The sequence below is a fragment of the Leishmania braziliensis genome, chromosome 26 (assembly GCF_000002845.2).
Source record: "Leishmania braziliensis MHOM/BR/75/M2904 complete genome, chromosome 26".
NCBI lineage: Eukaryota > Euglenozoa > Kinetoplastea > Trypanosomatida > Trypanosomatidae > Leishmania > Leishmania braziliensis.
Window position 1 is genome coordinate 600,441 of NC_009318.2, and position 19,477 is coordinate 619,917.

The 19,477-nt window shown below is 59.1% G+C and overlaps 3 protein-coding genes across 3 annotated transcripts; all 3 read left to right on the forward strand.

Annotated features, from left to right (window-relative positions):
* Positions 1-929: 929 nt before the first annotated feature.
* LBRM_26_1740 (conserved hypothetical protein) lies at positions 930-2,699 on the forward strand (the record flags this gene model as incomplete). Its single annotated transcript, XM_001562355.2, has 1 exon — positions 930-2,699. One exon carries the CDS (start codon positions 930-932, stop codon positions 2,697-2,699), a length of 1,770 nt encoding a protein of 589 aa, XP_001562405.2.
* A 4,459-nt stretch (positions 2,700-7,158) lies between these two features.
* Positions 7,159-14,373, forward strand: LBRM_26_1750 (conserved hypothetical protein; the record flags this gene model as incomplete). Its single annotated transcript, XM_001562356.2, has 1 exon — positions 7,159-14,373. One exon carries the CDS (start codon positions 7,159-7,161, stop codon positions 14,371-14,373), a length of 7,215 nt encoding a protein of 2,404 aa, XP_001562406.2.
* Positions 14,374-15,606: 1,233 nt separating this feature from the next.
* Positions 15,607-18,216, forward strand: LBRM_26_1760 (conserved hypothetical protein; the record flags this gene model as incomplete). Its single annotated transcript, XM_003723141.1, has 1 exon — positions 15,607-18,216. One exon carries the CDS (start codon positions 15,607-15,609, stop codon positions 18,214-18,216), a length of 2,610 nt encoding a protein of 869 aa, XP_003723189.1.
* Between the last annotated feature and the right edge of the window lie 1,261 nt (positions 18,217-19,477).

A 19,477-nucleotide genomic window follows, 5' to 3' on the forward strand; every position in this document is an offset into this window, starting at 1 on the left:
ATGCAGCCCCCCTCCATCCCTGCTACTGCCGAACACCTCTGGTGGTGACTGGCTCAAGTGCCTACGACGTGGGGGAGGCCAGATCGATTTTTCGCCACTGATGTCAGCGGCCAGTTCCTCGGTGGCGTTGCGCCGGAGAAACCTGCGGTGGTGAATGCGGCTGTCCTATCCACATGATGGGTGGCGCATTCACGCAACTCCAGCGCATCTCGCCCGACCCTCGCTGCCTGCGGGGCTGGGGCTGGGCCGGGCATGCGGCAGGGGGCTGTGCTCCGATGGCCGAGCCTGGGTGACTGCAATGCGTGCGTCTGGTGCTGCTTTGCACTAGACGGTGGCCCTGTGGCAGGCCGGGTAGAGCGAGGCGTGACGCGTGTTGCATGGCAGAGAGTGGAGGCGTTATACATGAAATACCGTGCAAGCCTCCTCCTTGTTCTCTTCTTCTCGTCCTCCTCTTCTCTGCCTACCCCGTGGCAGCGGTGGCAGCATAAGCGCAGCGTGTTGCCTTGCCCTCACGGCTATGCTCTCCCTGTCTTTCTTCTCGCGCATCTCCCTCTTCTGCCCGCTTCGCTTCTGTGTGTGCTCTCTCTGGTGTGTGTTGCATCCGCTTGTCCTTTTCTTCGAGGTGTCGCTGCACCGCCTCACACACACACTCTCTCTCTCTGTGGCTGCGTCGGCGTCTGTGCGAGGGTGCTGCCTTAAGCCTCCTCGCATGGCGGATCCTGCAAAACCCCCTCCCTTCCCCCTCCCGGAAAAGAAAAGGTGGCCCTTTGCGGGTGAGGGGGACAAAGACGTACGGAGTTAAAAAAGGAGAGTTATTCGCTCGACCCGCGAGTTGAATGCGTAACGCTTCTTCTCACTTCATTCTCCGCTCTCCTTGCCTGGGCGCGCATGCTTGTCGTCTGTGGGACGAAGAGAGCCTGCCAATAAGAATGTCTGTCCCTGGGGGCAGTCGCGACAGATCCGCTGTTGAGGCGGCTCGCGGCTTCACTGTGCATCTGGTCTGCCCCCACTGCGCCAAGGAGTTCACTGGAAATTCTAGCACGAGCGGTGTACGCAGCAACTACCGACGCCACCTTCTCATCCACACTGGCGAACGACCCTTCCCGTGTTCTTATTGCCACCAACGCTTTACGACAAAGCCAAACCTCCGCCGGCATGTACGGCTGGTTCACCCGTTCCTGGCGACCCCGCCTACTGAGGTACGCTACACGGCCGACATAGGTAGTGCAGAGGGTGCGGCAGCCGCCACACCCCTACCGCTGCCGGAGATGCACCTCCCTCACGCCACCGCAACAAATGTAGGAGAGCCTACCTTCACCAGCAGCACAGCAGCAGTAGCCGACCCTGCCGCTTTCACATGTGAGGACTGCGAGTTAGAGATCAGCAACCGCTCCAAGCTACGCCGACACAAGCGATACTACTGTCCCTTTCGCGAAAACATTTTTGCCGACCCGGTGAAGGACGCTGTGGATCTGTATCGCACTCAGCAGCGGCAGCACCGACAGCGCTACAGCAGTGACGACAGAGATGAAGGGGGCTCTGACGAGGAGGACGCATGCAGCAATGACGGTGATTCCGTCTTGTCAGTGGACGGGCGACTCCGGCGACGTAATCGTTCAATACGTGTGTCGCTAGCACTAACGGAAGCGGAGAAAAATTATCTCGCTCATGTTGCGGAGCGAAGCGGGCTGAAATTTGTCGAGGATGCTTACGCGAGCGACGAAAGTGCCGACGACAGCCCCGGCAGCGGCATATTCTCCGACACCTCTTCCTCATCCATATCGAGTCGATCCCCCTATCGGACGACGATAGCGTCACTGGCTCCGCGGCATCCGCGCAGTCCCGGAAGAGTAGGCAGTACTTTGCCGTCAATGAAACGCACCCCACTGCATGGCCCCCTCCCGTCTCCATCCTCTTCTCCTAACCAGCTGGTGTTGCGCAGTCCGAAGACTGCTGCTTCCGCATCCTCGGTTGCTCTGTCAAGCATGCCCCCTCTGATCCACCAGACCAGTAGCAGCGATCGCCTGTTGAGCACGGGCAGTGCCACCCGAAGAAGCGAGAAAACCACGGCGGAAGACACCAAGGACGACGAGGAGGATGATATGATCGGGGCGTGGACACCGGAGGATCTTCTTCACCTGCACCACCACCGACGAAGAAGCGGGCACCGGCGCGAGCGCCACATTCTGCAGAAGCGGCTGCGTGCGCAGGAAGGGGCGTTGATGGCGTTGACCACCGATTCGCCACACCGACAACCACACAAGCCTTGTGTCGCTCGTTCCGGCACAGTGGAGCGTGACAGCAACACCATACTGGGAGAGGCGGAGGTGGCGCATCTCCATGCGACTCCGTCTGCTGACAATGCACACTCCAGCACCGACACAGCTACGACCGCCTATGCGTACTTGGGGCCTTCGCAGTCACTGGTCACCCCGCAGGTGTTGGCTCAGGCAGAGAGCCTGCTCGTCGCTAATTGGCGTCGTCCGAGACACGGAAGGAGCGGTGCTGCGAGCGCGTTTGCGTGCCCGTATTGCGCTGACTACACAACGTTTACCACCCAGCGTGGGCTGCAGACACATGCGATGCGGGTGCACACTGAGGAGGTGGCCAAGTCTCGCACGCGCGTCGCTGTGACCGAGGCTGCACAGGTAGAGGAGGGCTGCGCCCGTGAGTCAGAAGAGAGCGAGGCGGCGCCTTGAGAGACAGCCACAATCCCAGTGGCGTGAGGGTCGCGAGACTGGTGGTTGCACTCATCTATACTTGCACTGCGCCTGCTTATCACAGCAGGTAGTTACTGCTGGGGTGCGCAGCCACGGGTTTCTGCGCTGTCTTCCCCATATGTATGTGCACTTTAATCGTGTAAACAGTGGCAGGTGCGATCACCCGCGCATTTTAGCCGCTCCCTGCGACGAGGCCTGCGAGAGGGAACCGAAAATTGCGCATGAAAAAGATGGAAGAGAAAAAACATTGACGCAGGCGCCGCTTTGTCGAATGTCCGAGAGGACACCTCGACCGTTCCTGACGTGCTTCATTAACAGCGCACAGCCCGAAGAGACTAACACACACACACATACCCTCATTGAGGTGCTCGGCAAGCTATCGAGGCACACTTCATATCGACCCTTTCCTTCTCTATGATTCGCCGCAGGTCCTGTGTGCGCACACCTACGGGTGCGGCTCTACCTCACACCAAAGGTCTGGCTGCCCGCCTTCCCTCCCATCTTTGGCGTCTTCTCCTGTCCTCTCTTCTCTTCTCTCTTTCCAGCACTCTCTACACGCGCTGGGAATACCAGAAGAAGCCCATGGGTTGCGTCTTGCGTCAGCGGAAGAGGCATACGCAGGGATGGCCGTCATCTTTTCAGCGGCAACTCCATCTGATCTTGCGTCTCTGTAACTGTGAGCCCATTTCAAGGCGCTCACTCACTCCCGATCACTTCAGCTGCCCACATGCTTGGCGACCTCTCCACTCCCCCTCTGTCTCTACACTACGGTATAGGTGTACCTAAGAGTGGCGAGTGATGCCGAGTTCTCGCTCCTTTTCTCCCTCCCTCCTTCTCTTACCCTCCCCCCCCCCCACCGCAGGTAGCAAGTGGGAGATCAGCGTCACCCTGCTAGCAGCGAGAAAAGACGCTGGCTTCGTTGCAGCTGTACCGAAGGGGATGATCGACTATTTCTTTGGACTGTGTGGATGTGTGGGGGTGGCCTGCGCACCCACATATCCCCACTGCCTCCTCTATTCTCTTCCCCCTCTAAGGGGGGATTATTCTTCTCGCACCCTTCAGTCACAATGATTGATTGATTCATTTTTCACTCATTCCCTCTCCCTGATGACGGGCGGGGGCACCCCTCTGTGTGTGATGTCTCGGAGTCCAATGCCTCTACCCTCTGTGTGGCGACCATGCAGCCCCCCTCCATCCCTGCTACTGCCGAACCACCTCTGGTGGTGACAGGCTCAAGTGCCTACGACGTGGGGGAGGCCAGATCGATTTTTCGCCACTGATGTCAGCGGCCAGTTTCTCGGTGGCGTTGCGCCGGAGAAACCTGCGGTGGTGAATGCGGCTGTCCTATCCACATGATGGGTGGCGCATTCACGCAACTCCAGCGCATCTCGCCCGACCCTCGCTGCCTGCGGGGCTGGGGCTGGGCCGGGCATGCGGCAGGGGGCTGTGCTCCGATGGCCGAGCCGGGGTGACTGCAATGCGTGCGTCTGGTGCTGCTTTGCACTAGACGGTGGCCCTGTGGCAGGCCGGGTAGAGCGAGGCGTGACGCGTGTTGCATGGCAGAGAGTGGAGGCCTTAGATGAAGAAAATCTTTCCACTCTTTTAGTGGTCGGCTCAGGTGTAGATGTAACGGCGTTGAACTCGTTCATAACGATGAGTGCGCGCCGGCCACTTTCTCCTCTTCTTATCCTTCCCCCCTTTTCGTTCGCCATTTTCTTCGACTCTCTGCTGCCATTGCGGCGGTTTCTCCATCTTGTGTGCTTTTCTATCGCCGTTTCTTTTCCTGTTGTCTCATACGGGAGGGCGGTCTCGCTATTTTCCCTCTTTGCCTTTCAGCTGCCGGGTGCGCCACTGCTCACCATCCACCACGTCGCTTCTCCTCTCTTTTCGACTCCCTTTCCCTAGTCTCGGTCTCACTTGTTCTTCCTGTTGTTTTCCGCATGCGAGCTGTACTTCAAAGCGGCGGTCAAAACTAAGCAAACATGGGCTGAGCGTGAGACGGCGGGCTTTTTGGTGCGCTTCCCAAGCGACCACACATATCTGAGAAGCCGCTAAAGAGGCCGCGACTGAGTGCTCGATGACGCCACAGATATGTTCCCGCGCGTATGCTTTATGTAGTCATGGGTGTCCCTGTCGCAATCACCCGCCTCCTCCCCCCTCTCCTTCCTTTCACAGGGCCATTACAGCAGTAGCAAGACGTTGCATGCATATGTCCCACCTGGTAGGTGATGCATACCTCCTTCCTCTCAGGTGCGCACACGGTTTGTGGTTGGCTGCACCACCCCTCCCTCCTTCGCATCACCTCCTCCCCCTCTCGTCTTTCTCCACCCCCCTCTAACCCGGCCTCCATCACACGCACACGTACGTGCCTTTGCACACTTGTGTACTTGAACACTCTTCGAATACGCCACAGTTCCGTGTGTGCGTTTCGCAACACCAACGCGCACCACACACATACACACACGCACGCGCACGTACGCGCAACTTTACGGCGAATAAAGCTTAAATACATTTTTTCCTTGCGTTTTTTTGCGCCCTTCAGCTTGTGAGGTTGTGCGCGCCCCTGTCTTTGTGTATGTGTTGAGACAGAAAATAGCAAGGAGGCCGCTGTGTGCTCAGCGTCTTGATCATTCCAGCCTGCAGTTTCCTTCGAGAGCCTGCTTGTCCTTGTCTCCTGCGAACCCCACGTAGTTGCCTTCGCCTCTCCTCTCTTTTTTTTTTTTCACTTTTCTCGACTGCTTCACCTCTTATTGTGTTTTTTTTTGTTCTGTTTTAAGGGTTTGCCATCTTCTCGTCTGCATCCCCTCACGCATTCCACACCACCCCGCCCCCTTTTCCTCTTTCCCCACACTTGAGGCACACTTGTTTGAGTTGCGCGTGGCGCACTTTCATTGCCAGCGGAGGAGCGGATACGGAAAGAGGGAGAGCATAGGAGAGAGAATCACTACAAAGGAGAGCGCTGCCGCCGCTCACATACATAGCCGCAAACAAACCCATACCTGTCACACACGCACACGTGTTTTGTAATTTAATTTGTGTTGTGCTGCTTTATATATCTGCATCTATTATATATCTTTCACTCGCCTCCTTTGTGTTAGTCTTGTTTTCCCCCTTTGCAGTCTCTCTTTTTTTCTCAGCCTGTCTGTGGCTAGCAGGCTCTACATCACCCAGCGAGACAAGTGGCTTTGTGGCACCCCTCCTCAGCATCTTCATCTTTCCCTCTTCCCACACAGAGTCGCCCTGCAGTGGCATTGTATGTGTGTATTGGTGGCTGGTGCCTGTCATTCTTGTTGTCACCCCTGTGAAGGACGTCTCTTGGGCTTTCGCTGATTGCCTTCCCTTTTGTCTCCCCATCTCTCCTTCCCGAGCATCGCCGTTGCGTGTGCACTATTGATTTTCTAGTGCGTGTTCTCTGTGTAGGTTGCAGAAGAGGAGGAGAGTGTGTGCGCTCTCTTTTCTTTGTTGTATCGGCCGAACATTTCACGCGACTGCCCTTGTCTGCACCCCCTCCTCCTCCTCCCCCCCGCGCACAAATCATCTTTGGCTCTTTTACAGTTGACTTCCCCTTTTTTGTGTTTCTCTTTTCCTTTTCTTTAGGGACTGCCCTCGTTTTGCTTCTGCCAGGCTGTCACTGCACTCCCTCTTCTCGTCATCTGCCTCGTCTCCCCTTCCCTCTCGCTTGTTGCATGTATCTCTCTGCGTGTTTTTGCGCTTCTGTGTTGGGTGTCTCGTTCTCTGTCCTTCTCTAGGCGTGTGTGTGCGTGTGCCTGGTTGTACTTACGGGGCCTCCCCCCCGCTTTGGCTTTCATCTCTCTCTCTCTCTCTCTCGTGCTGTTCTCTTTCTCATTGCTTGTTTACGGGGTCGCAGAAGGCGTCTTTTCGCACTGCGCTCTCTGGCGTATTTCGTGTGCGTGTGTGTGTGTGTGTTTTGCGCTTGTGGGTGCCTCTCGGTGTGCATTTCAAACGTGCCAAGCTCTCTTTCTCTCTCTTTTCCACGCCTACCGCCGTAGAGACGCTATCCATCACAGAGGCGCCTTTAGCGGCGACATCAAGGACCGCCGTTGCTGCTGCTGCTGCTGCTGCTTTGCTTCCCATCCCTCCTCCCTTTTTCGTTTTGGGTGGTTTGTATCCTTCTCTGTTTTCGTTTTCTATCGCGTGAGCAACAACACCCACACACCCACAGTGTGAGTAGCGTTGTGTGTTGTGCTTGTTTGGTACGCTTGCCCCCCCCATTTCTCTCCTGTGCTGCTTTTTGGTCTTGCTCATTTTCAGCTGCGCCTCTGTATATCTCTGTAGCACTCGGAAAGGCAGAAGACCCTCCCTCATCTTTTGTGGAACGGTGCCCGAGCACACGGCTAAGAGTGACCTCGAGGGAGAGAGCGACTGCACTTCCACAGCGCCACTCTTTTCTTTTTGAGCATTTGGCTCGGAGACGATAATGGAGGGCTCGAACAACAGTCTCGGCTCCGGTAGCGGTCTCGCGACCAGTGGGGCCAAGCCTGGCATGCAACATGGCTCCAGCAGCAAGGCCAAGTCTCTGACTTCAAAGCCGGCTCGCGGTAGCGCCGATGCGGGGACAGTAGAGGCCTCTCTTGGTGCGACAAAGGATCTCATCGGTATACACCATCCACCCCCACCCCCTCCGCCTCCGCCTCTCCAACTGGTGACCTCTGGGGCAGACACCGAGGCCCCGCACGTGGTCTTGAGCGGCCGCGGTGCTGGTGGTGGTGGCGCAGCGGCGTCCTCCTCCACCCCCGTGACGGGCGATATGCCTGTCGCGGCGCGTAGTGGCATGTATTCCTCCTCGCGGCGTCAGGGAGGGGCTGCGGCGTCAGTCGGAGCTCGACCGACACTGCCTAGATCAGGCGCAAGCAGCGCAGCAATGCCTGCCGTGTACGGTGGGGGAGAGGACGTCAACGGTGAGTCGTTGGCGTCCAACACGGGTTACTCTTACAACAGGTACTACGGTAGCGACCAAACCAACTACTTCAGCTCTAGCACCTACGGCTACAACAACAACAACCAAGGCGAGTATCCAGGAGGTGGTGGCGGTAGCAGCGGCTCAACGAGCATGCCCTATGGATCTATTCCTGGCCCTGTGGTGGGTAGTAGCAGCAGCGGCCCAGGGGCGAGTGACGGGCAATCAATGCCCGTGTACTCCTTTCCCTACCACTCATCATCATCTGCGCCGGCGAATCTACAGCAATGCCCGAACCAGCATTCTACCCAATACCAGCAGCCACAGAGGCAACATCAACTGCAGCAGCATTCACCCTGCAGCCCGCAGATACCCACCGTGGAACAGGGCGGCAGCGCCTACCAGGGCTATTATCAGCAGACTTACCAACCACAGCAGCCTCAAATGCAGCTGCAGCAGCGATCGCTACACTTCCAAGCGGCATCCTCCACCTCTCAAAGCACAGGCAGGGAGGGCCAATACTACGGCTACTGCTACGGCAGTAGCCCTGGCCAGCGTCGCAGCCACGCCCGCACGGCGAGCAGCAGCAGCGGGGCGCACTACTACAATCCACAACAGCAGCAGGGATGCCCGCCGCCGTCTTCTTATGAGGGCGAGACTCTTTACAATCAGGGCGGCACAGTGCAGAGCAGCAGCCAAGGAGGCACCACGGAGGGTTGCTACCAGCAGTATGCTCAATGTGCTTCGTATTCATATCAGAGCCCCTCGCCTTCCGCACAGCAGCAGCATTCACCCTACATTGGTGGGGAGGGCCAAACCTTCTCTATCTCGGCGTCATACGGCTACACCTTACTGGGCGCGAACAAGAGTAGCCAGCCTTGCAGCACAACCGCCAGTGCGTACGGTGGCGAGAGCGATGTCATACAGGGTGCCTCGCCGGCGCTCTACTCCAGCGGAGCATATGCCCAGGCAGATAGCGCAGGCAGCACCATGAACGGATCCGAAGTCCGTGTCGTTGGCGGGCGTGGATACGGTGCTAGCGCCGCAACAGCAGCTGTGGGCAGTGGCGGTTCTGGTGTCGGCTGCGGTAGTGCAATCGGAGGCTACTACGGCACCGGCTACGCCGGCGGTTGTAGTGCGCCAGTGTTGCATGCGTCTCGCACACAAGATGTACCCTACACGGACACCGGCAGTGACACTGTCGGAATGCCGCTGGGTCCCGTCAGTGGCAAGAGCGGCCAGGCTGCAGCCAGCGGCAGCTACCCATACCCACAGCAAGGGAACGTCGCTGATGTGGAGGATGGAGGCCAGTCATATCACGGCTACGCGGCGAATGGTTACCGCGACTACTACTACGCGGCTGCGAATCAGATCGGCGGCTGCGAGATCAGTCCTGGCTATGGTTACACTGCGGGCCACACCTCGTCACAGCAGTCACCAATGTCCTATCAAACTTCCTTTGGTTGCGGAGAGGCGCAGCCGGTGTCATCCGCCACCGCATCGCCGCTGATAGCTGAAAATCACCAACGTGGAAGCGGAGGTCCGCCTCAGCCCCAGCAACCGCAATATCAGCGGAGGAGCAGCTTCTGCGCGCTTGATCCTCGCTATGGCGGTGGTGGTGATGGCAACGGTGGCAGCTACGACGCTTATGGCTACGCCCTTCAGCATCCACAGCAGCAGGGGTATTACCGAGGTTACAGCAACCCCTCGCAGCCTCAGAACCGAGTTGACGCGAGGTCAAGTGGAGCATCGCTGCCAGTCATTCGTCACTCTCAGTGCATGCAGCAGCAGCCTGAGACGGTGACGCGGCGGTATAATGCTGCTGAGGAGCAAGGCAAGTGTGGTATAGCAGAGCAGATTACCAAGACACAGGCTCCAGATGACACGGTGCCGATGCCGTCAGTAAGAGGTAGGGGCCCCAGCAGGAGCAGCAGCAGCGGTGGCCACGGCCACGGTGACGGCGGCGTTGGAGGTAGTGTGGTGCCAACACCATCTCGCAAAAGGGGGAAAAAAGGAATGGGCAGCGGCACAGCTCATGCCCATTCAGCTGCAGACACTGAGGCGGCACGCAAAGCAGCGGAGAATAGTGAGGGGCGTGAGGCGTGCGGCCAACGCAGCGCTACCCTCAGCACTACCGTCCTACCTGCGTCCGCTAAGGATGCGGAGTGTCAGCGGCAGGCCTCACTTCAGCAGACGGACGCGCCAATACTGGAGGAAACATTGGGAGCGCGCGAGCCGCTCGTCTCACTAGAGCTGCCACCTTCCTCGGTGAACGCGCCACGTCGACAGCAACCACCGCTGCGGCACACAGGCGAGGGTAGTACTACTGGCAAGAGTGGCGGGGTACCGAAGGGTGAGGTCCGCTCGCAGCAGGCGGCTGATCTCTGCGTGCCTCACAAGGGTGGTACGGACGCAGCGACGCCTGACGGCGGTGAGTTTTCGATGACCGGAGTGAAGGGCAACGTCGATGAAGAGGCTAAAGCTGATCACGCCGCTGTGACTTTCAAGGATGGCAGTTGTGGGACGGCCACGCCTGCTATGGCTGCGATTCGAATGGACCACCATGGCTCCAGCACTGCTAGCGGCGGGAGTTGCGGCCAGCGGCGGCACAGCAGCAGCAGCACCGAGTTCACTGCTGCGCACGCGAGCCCTGTATCACACGGCAGTGGTAGTGGCAGCGGTGCGCAGAGCTTCCTACGGCGCTCTCCGCTGACACCATGTCTCAGCGCGCCATTCCACACATACATCTGCGGTGCCATTGTAGAGCAGGCGGCACAGCTGCAGGCAAACGCGTGTTCATCATCCGCCACCGGTGGCAGGACCGGCATCGACGCTGCCAGTGCGGGTACCCCGTCTGTACCCCTTTCAACGGGCTCATCGCAAGCACTGCCGGCCATGTACACCCCTGTCCAGCGTCTGCTTTCGCGTGAGGTGTCTCGTGGGGCGCACAGCGTGGCCGCGGAGAGGAAGCGGAGACTGGCGCAGGCATCCAATGACAGCGGTTGCGGCGATGAGGAAGGCGCCTGTGCGTACGGTGAGGAGGACGTAGAGTATGCCCGCGATGGCGCGGAGGCGCCCGAGGCGGCGAGCGAGGGGAGCAAAGGTGAGGGTGCGGAGGGCGGCTTGGAAAGCGTGCGTGACCTCGGTAGTATGCAGTCCGCCACAACGCTGCTCACAGCCGACGCGCTGGCGGCTGTGAGGGAGGCACCCAACACCACAGCTTCCCTGCCTCCTCCCGGCACCACACTCGCGGACAACTCTCTTCGCTCGAGTGGTGGCCGGCCTCACCACATGCACCTGCTTGCCCACCACCACAGCCATCACATGCGACGATCGACCCCCGCCTCAGAGGTGTCATCGCCCTCGGCACCGGCACTGCATCACTGTCGCATCTACCATAGCATCTCTCCCTTTTTGCAGCCAGCTTCGTTGGCTGCAAGCTGTACAGCCTCTCTCATGGCAGGCGGCAGCGCCGCCACAAACAAATATGTGCAGTCTCCGGAGAGCGCCTCGAGTGCTGCGCTGCCGCCCCGGCTTCCCAGCGGGGGTGGGGGCAGCACACCGCACTTGCATCGAGTTGGCGAAGGCTCGCGTGAAGGCAGTGGCGCAGCCGCAACCATGCAGCCTCAGCAGCTTCACATGGGTTCTTACCCCTACCAGTACAACAATCAGGCCTCGATTGATCTAGACGGTGGCCGCTGTGCCGTTGTTCCGGAAGGGGGATCTGGAGGCGCTGAAGAGCTTCTCCACTACTCTTACCAAGGCAACATAAGTGGTGGCTGCAACACCACGAAGCCCTTGCTTCGGCAACCGCCACTGCAGAATCCAGGGACTGAAGACGGCACCATCGACCGTTGTGTCGGTCCCGGCGGCGCCTTGCTGACGACCTCGCCCGCTACCGTGGTGCACAGCACGTTTTTCAATACGCTCAACCAAAGTAGCCCCCCGCCCTCGATCGGTGCTACGGCCCGGCCGGGGTCTTCGACGCCATCGCCAACCTCACAGCACCAGCACCACCACCAACGGGCTGCGAACAGTGGCGGCGCCAGTCGTTTCGCGACGAGTCCAGATTGTGCCAGCCAGCAAGGCGGCACGAGTGGACCGGGGAACAACATGAGCAACACCTACGGCAGCAGCCATCATGTTAATTCTCTCGCGCACCATCGCTACCCCAGCCCCACGCACCCCAATGGCTATTTCACCGGCGGCAGCCAAATCAACTTGCAAGCGGGCGGGCACTACCCGATGCTGGGGGCGCGGCCACCCTACATCTACGAGTATCACGTGGGGCAGGAGTTACTGCTAGAGGAGTTCCACGCCGCCATGCGCTTCAACGCCGCCACATTCGGCAATATCGCGTGCCTCGTGGACGCCTTCTCCCCGCAGGTACCGGTGGCAAGCAATCTCGAGTTCCCCTGCAACGAAGAGCAGTGCCAGCTTATTTGCACTCGCAGCAGTAGAGGCCTTTCTTCGCCACCTGGCGGCGACAGCAGTCAGCACGGCTCCGCGCCGGGCAGTCGCAGCAGCCCCGGTGGCACATTTCCTGTCCTCCTGAAGGAAGACGCGCGCGCCATAGGCGGAGCAGGCCACAACGGCACAAGCGGCAGTGGTGGTGCCCAGAAAGGGCCCGTGCTGCCGGCACCGCGACCGGCACATGCGGATCGAACGCGCTACTGGGACTTTTCCGGCTTCTCTTACTGTGAGCCGGTCGTGACGCTCAAGTCCATCTGGCAGAGCTTCGATAACCCATTCGGCTGCGTCGTGAACCTCGCCGAGCCGATCTACCCGGCGCCGATGCGACCCGCTGAAGGCGAGCTGGTGTATACACCGCTGCTGAGCGGCTTTCGCATTCGTTTCCACCCAGCCTCGTCTGCATATAAGCGGCTCGCCGCTTTGCGCGAGGTTCGCCGCCAGCGGCATCGAGAGGAGGCGGCGGCCGGTGAGGGTGCCGGTGCGTCAACGATGGATGAGCGTGCGGCAACCAGTGTAGAAGGAGCGGCGCGGGGCGGTAGCAGCTGCCATGCAACGGGCCCTTACGCGGAGGAGGATGGCGTGCTCAAGTGGAGTGCCACCGACCGGCCTAACAATCGAAACATTATCGTGGAGCAGATTGTGGAGCTGGCGAAGTGCGACGAGAGCTATGCAGAGCTGCTGACCGCCACCACGGCAGATGTTGACCATCAGTCGTGGGTGGCGCTCATGTGGCAGCCCGTGTTCTGCGGCGGTCATTCATCGAAGTACAGCTGCGGCACTTTCCTCGCTTACTACCTCCTCCGAGCACCGCGGCACCTGTTTATCCCTTTCGCTTATAAGAGCGAAGGCGCTGCGATGAATAGCTCGTGGAGCAGCCCAGTCTTTCGTGGTGACCGCGCTGCGCTTTCTTTTGACCTCTGGAGCTTGCAGCGGCACTACCACATCGCGCGATGGGTCTCACCGCCGCCAATGACGCACATTATGGCGACACTATCCGTCGACGGTGAGGACGATGAGGCGGATAACACCACCTCCTCATGTGCATCCACCAGCCGTGGTCGTAATTCGTGGGAGGAGGGTCAAACCGGCTGTGCGTCGAACCGCACCACCGAAAGCTTCGGCTTCAGCACCAACGGGGACTCCCGTGTGCGTCTCCGTGACGTCTACGCTGGCGCTGCCAGCGTAGGTGGTGGTATTGACCTGCACGCCACGACGGGCACTACGAACGCAGCAACCTGCCCTGCAACAGCAAAGACGACGTACGTGCGTATTCCTCTTGTCGGCTTGATCCCAAATCGATGCCGTTCCGAGGTGTGGTTCAAGCCTATGTACGACGCATCACTCATGGGAATGCGTCAACATTGTGGTGGCGGCGGAGGGGTGATGGGCGGCGGCGATGGAGCGGGAGCTGGTGTGTCCGGTGGCGGTGTTGGCATGGGGTCCTCGAACGGATTCGGGGGTGCTGGGAGTGGCGGCAGCGGCGTCGGAGGTAATGCAGGCAACAGCGGCGACCACGCAGGCCTCTACGCCTTTTACGCACCCCTTTTCCTTATCGTGACAGCGTTGCAGCTGATGTGCTGGGACGCCTACAACGAGTGGGAGCACAAGTCGCCCACATTGACGGCCACAGCTGCTCGACCGTCGACGTTCTCTGAGGCGAGACGAGACGCTGAAGACCCGGAGGTGGCCGTTGACGGGACTGCCGGTGCGGCCGGTACCCCCTCCTCGTCCTTCAGCAATCCTTTGCCTGCGATGATGGAGGAGACGATGTCGACTGCGCAGCGACCGCAGCAGCAGTCTGACTACGACTTGGAAGCCGCTACCACTGCTGGAACCGGGGGTGGTAATCCAACCAGAGGCGCGGTAGCCCACCGCAGAAACCTGTGGCCCTCCTACGTTACTAAAGGCGTGGAGCTGATGACGGATGCCGCCCGGCAGTATCGCACCGTACGCGAGGTGGCCAACCTCGACGCAGCCGTGGACGAGAGCGCTGGCGGCAGTGCCCTGGTAGGAAACAACAACGGAGGCTTTGCGGCGGCGAACGAAGCAGGTATTAGCAGTGCCGAGGAGAAGCGGCCAGGTGAAGGAGACAAGAGCGTAGCGAAGCAGCAGCGCGTTGGATGTGCGATCGTGGCGGGCGGAACAAGCAGCGCTATGTGCGATCCGGTTGCTCGCGTGATTGCAGGGCTGCTCGACTACTATCAGTGGGCGCAGTACGATACGTCCCTTACCGCACTCGCCACCGCCTACTGTGCCACATAAGATTGACGCGAGTAAAGAGACACGATGCGCCTACACGTGTGTCTGGCGCGCTTATCGCCCTGTGGTTCCATTCTCTCTCCCCCTGTACCACTGCTGCTACCTCTGGTCCCCCCCTCCCCTGCTTTCCTTGGGCGATTACAGTCTCGCACGCAGCCGCTATCGACACGATCTGTTTTTCCTCTTCCCTTCCCTTCCCTTCTTCCCGCACTGCGGCTGCGTGTGCGTGCGCGTGTATGTGATTTGGCTTTACTGTCGTCATGGCTTGTCTCTGCAGTGGTGCGTGCATATGCTGCTCTCTCCCCCCCCCTTTTTCGGGTCTTTCTCCTCTTCGTCTTCGCTTCGCCGCCGCGGTCGCCTTGGCTCCTGAGTGAAGCGGCGACAGAGTGACAGCGCAAACCGAAATAAAGGAAAGCGGAGTGGCTGTGTTGTAATGACCTCCCCTCTTCTAAAAGTATCATCATTTTCAGCAGCAGCGAGGCGTGCGGGGAGAAAACCAACGGAGAATGGAAAGTGACCCCCCCCCCCCCCTCACACACACACACGCACACCATACTTACACAGACGTGAGTATCCAGGACACTACGCATAGCTCGCGGGTTGTGCAGTGAAGGAGGAGAGTTGGAGCGTCGAGTGCTACTCACTGCGTGTCGTTGGTTCTGGCGCCCACGCTGCGTTCCCTATCGATCAGTCTTATTTTCATGCGCCATGAGGCCTCTTGTTCTGTAAGTCCTCTCCCGTCGCTCCCATATTGGTGCGTGCAAGTGCGTGAGCATGTGTGCGTGTGTCCAAGCACTGTTTCTTTCACCCCTCTTCCCTATGTCCCCTCCCCTCATTCTCTTTCGTTCGTCTCCTCGGCTGTTTGCAGGATGCCTGCTGCTCTCGTCTGTCTCGCAAGGAGACGCGCGTGCGCTCATTACACCACGGCGCACTTCGGTGGCGGCCACGGCGCCGTTTGGGAGGGCATGCGCGTGTGCTTCACTCTTATTTTGTAGCTCTCTATAGTTTTTCACCCCTCACCCTCTGGGTCACTCCTCGCTACTTGTTGGAGAGGGCCGAGGTCTTGCTGTCGAGCCTTAGCTGGTTGATCCCGTACCACGTACTCTCAGAAACCCCCCTACGCACATTTTCTCTCACCCCAGACGTATAGATACCTGGCGGAGAGCAACACGCTCAGTCGGACAGACCTTTTCCAACTCTTCTCTTGTCCTTTCGAATTTAGTCGCCACGCGCTGGATGTTCCGCTGGACCGCCGGCACAAAGGCGCGGGCGGACCGCGCGTCACGTCAGCGCGGCCACCCTGGAGGCTCTGCACGTCTTCTTCTCGCACGCTGTCGTCATCTTCACCCTCGCCCAAGCGACGCCGCCACGTCGTCGGCCGCCGCTACCGCCCTCGGCGTTGCTGTGGCCGCTGTTTCCCAAAGCTCAGCGCATTCGGGCACCGAGCAGGTTCACAGTTCACTGACCGTGGTACAATCAGCTCCAGTAGTACTGGATGATGAGGTCGCTGACGCCGCCGTAGTGACTGAAGGTGTCTTCTGTGGCGCAGTGATAGAGGGAGCTGCTCAGACGAGCGTGTGCTCACTGTCGACGACGACGGATATCTCCTCTCCGGTACTAGACGCCCCCGTGAGTGAGGCGGTCCCAGCGAAGAACAACGAGTGCAGCAACACCCTCCAAGGTGCAACGGCAGAGGTTGCTTCCAGTCTATGTCCCGCACCTTTCCTATCGCACCGCTGCAGTGTAGTACCTCCGTCACCCCCTCGCGACGTAGTGGTCAACCACGGCAGCGACCCGTCAGAGCGTCTGTCCAGAACATCATCTTCACTCCCTTTCATCGTATTACTGAAAAAGCAACAAACACCGCACCCACCGTCACCACCGCTGTCGGAGAGGTCAACCCTCTGCTACCGAGCCCTGCCACCGCCTCCCCTGCAGTCTTCCTCGCACTCATCCTCGGCTGCCGAGACGGAACCGCTTGTCGAAGCTCTGGAGGTAAAGGCGGCACGACGAGGAGCATGCAGGCGCACACTAGAGCGGTCATTGCTGCATCATAGAGAATGGAGGCAGCGGCATAAGAGGCAGCGATGTGGTGAGAAGCCGCATGACAGATCATGTGGCACCAATGCACTGGTACAGAGCAGCGAAGAGGAAGTGGCCGACACCTACGCAAAGGTGCAACGACAACGTCAGCGGCAGTGCATTGAGAAACAAGCTGGTGGAGAGAGGTGGCCGAGCTTTAGCATCAATGACTCCTCCGGTTCCTACCTCCATCAGCGGGATCGGATAACACAACGTGAGGAGCAGCAGCCGAGACCCCACTCTCGACTCCGCGTCGCTGAGCAGTCGGTAGATTGCATCGCGGTACAGCTGCCGCTACAGCGGGCAAAGGACGCGCCTGCGCCCACGATAACCCACACCACGGTCGCCTCTCCATCTACTCATTTTGGAGCTCAGTCATCGTCGTTGCTCACGTGCGCGGAGCGACGAGAGTCACAAGCATGCTTTGCTCAAGACGACGACCATTCACTACCCGCTGGCATGGCGATAGAGGTGGCCTCCGACACCTTCCGCCACGACAACAATGGGGGTACACTTGCCACACGAGGAGATGTACGCTTCTCAGAAGGCGCCGGAGGCCGCTCTCTGCCCATCTTCGACAGTTCTCCAGGCTACCCCGATGGACATGTGGGCACCTACACGGCTAGGGAGACGATGTTGTCGTGGAACGCACTGCCCATCACTTCAACGTTCAGGTTCCCCAAGAACTCTCCCAAGCATGAACTGATGCCTGTCTTCGAGGACCAGGCGCTGGGTTGGTTCCCGCAAGAACAGGTACAAGCTTCGCAAGACGTATTCGAGTATGCGAACACCGCAGGCGGGATGGGCCGAGTCGTAAGGGATGACCACAACCGATACGGGGTAGCGCCGCTGGTTGAGTCTGGCTGGAGTGTAGTGGAACCTGAATTCGCGTTTGCAGCCACGCCAGCCGGAGATGGCGAGGCGTATCTCTGGATGCCCGAATCCGGTCCCCCTTCTTTCACTCCCTGGATGCAGCGTGATTCTGACGGTGGTACCTACGCTGGTGCGTATGCCCTGCCAGCTGATCGAGTAGTGGCGCCTGGCGGAGGCCTTGCCCTTGACCTTGGCGACACTCATGCAGGCTTCTATGGAGGCACACCAAAGGAGCCGAGCTGGTGGCCTTCCTCAGCCGATGCCGACTGTCGCGACGCCGAAGGTGGACATGACTGGCAGCTGCGTGTCGGCCGTTGTCCTACGTCATTGGCGTGTTTGAGCAGCGTTAGCGCTCTGCTTGGATCTCGTGGCATCAGTACAGAAGCTCCGTCTCTTTCTGGTCTGTTCAGCTCACATGCAGTGCCTCGTGAGTTACCCCCGACACCTGCGTCCCCGTGGACGACCGCTGGCGAGGGTGGAGTAGAAGTCAGTGGAAGAGGCAGATACGGTGACCGCAACTTTTCTGGGAGAGGCTCGTCTCTGTGCCTGCTACCCCGCTCCTTCGAGTGTGCTCTGGGAAGCAACTTCGGTCGTGGCGATGGGGACCTGGCTTTGTGTTCTACACAGGCGGCGGCGCCGCCAAGCCACGACTGCAGTTATCCTCCACAGTCACAGGCTCACTCCGTGCCATTTTTTGGTTTACCGATTTCTCCTAGTGTAGTGAGCCCCTCCAACAACACCACCCCTGCTGCTGCTCCAGCACCACCTCGAGCATCGCGGCTACGCCAGCGTCACGGCGGCAGCGCGTGGGGATTGCGTGCGCTGAACGGCACGACAGAGCGCTGTCGCCGCTTTTGGGAGCGCTGTCGGCAGTCCCACGTGCCCAACTAGCGAGGAGGATAACTCCACGAGCACTCCGGAGAGCGCAGACGCAGTGGGGAGCAAGGACGGTGGAGGAGAGGGAAGGGGAGTGGTGAGTGGTGCCTCGAGGGGCTGAGACCAGATACAAAGGAGGGGTTTCTTGGGCGTACGGGGGGGGGCAGAGCGGCCTATGTGTGTGTGGAGGGAGCGGTGTTGGCCTGCGCCATTGGTTCTCCCCCGGTCTCCTTCTTGCCTATTTCCCCCCCCCCCCCACGTCTCCCTCCCCTTTCTCTCCAGCGTTACACTTTCCCCCTTTCTTACGTCGTTTCATCACCACACGGCTAAAACGGCCTACATTTCGCTTTTCTGTTCGCCTTTGCACACTTTTTTCTCTTTTCTTTTTTTTTTTCTTTGACGGGTCACTCGTGCGTATGCGTGCGTGCGTGTGTGTGCGTGTGTGGGCCTCATGAAGGTTTGGTGCGCTGGAGCCCCCTCTTCTTCTCTTTCCCTCCCTATCCTTCCCTTCGCCTCCTTCGCCACTTCAGGTTGTTTCACTCACTCTACGCTGCCTTATCTCGCTGCTACTTCGATTTTTCTTATGCACCAATTTATCAAAATTTCTCAGACCTGAGCGCACGCGCTCTTTCGCCCTCGCGTGTTCATCACCTCTTAACTTTTCGCTCTTGCGCTTGCTTCCGCCATCGCCTGCTCTTCTCAGGAGCATGGGGAGAGGGTGGTGGTGGTGCGTGCAGTAGTGAGAGACTGAAAGACTAACAGAGCTGAGGATACACAACAAGGCGACACGCCTCCAATATATACTCGCAGACAGCGATATGCGAGGGATGCTTAACTGGGCATCTTTCTTCGATCGTGTGTGCGTGTACCCATGAGAGCCACATGCCCACACGCATCAATGTGGATTGAAGTTTTTCTTCCTCGGATGCCCGTGACGCCATATTTTTTTCCCTCTCTGCTAAAGTGAGTGGGAGAATGGAGGAAGGAGGAACAGAGGCTCTTTTTCCCCCTCTTTGAATCAGTGTAGGTGTGCGTCTCTTGCGCACACCTCTTGTTGCTCTCCCTCCTCACTTCTTTCTCGTTTCCTTACTCTTCCTCTCTCTATCGACCTACCCCTTGCAGCTTCTCGCCCTGCTCCATGACACCTCGACTGGTTTAGATAACGCTATACAGGTGACCACATGGTCACCCCCACACCTACACGTCTTTACTCCCTCGGCCTTCCCCCTTCTCATGCTCTGCACGAACAGGTATTTTGTTCTTCTAGAGGACTCTA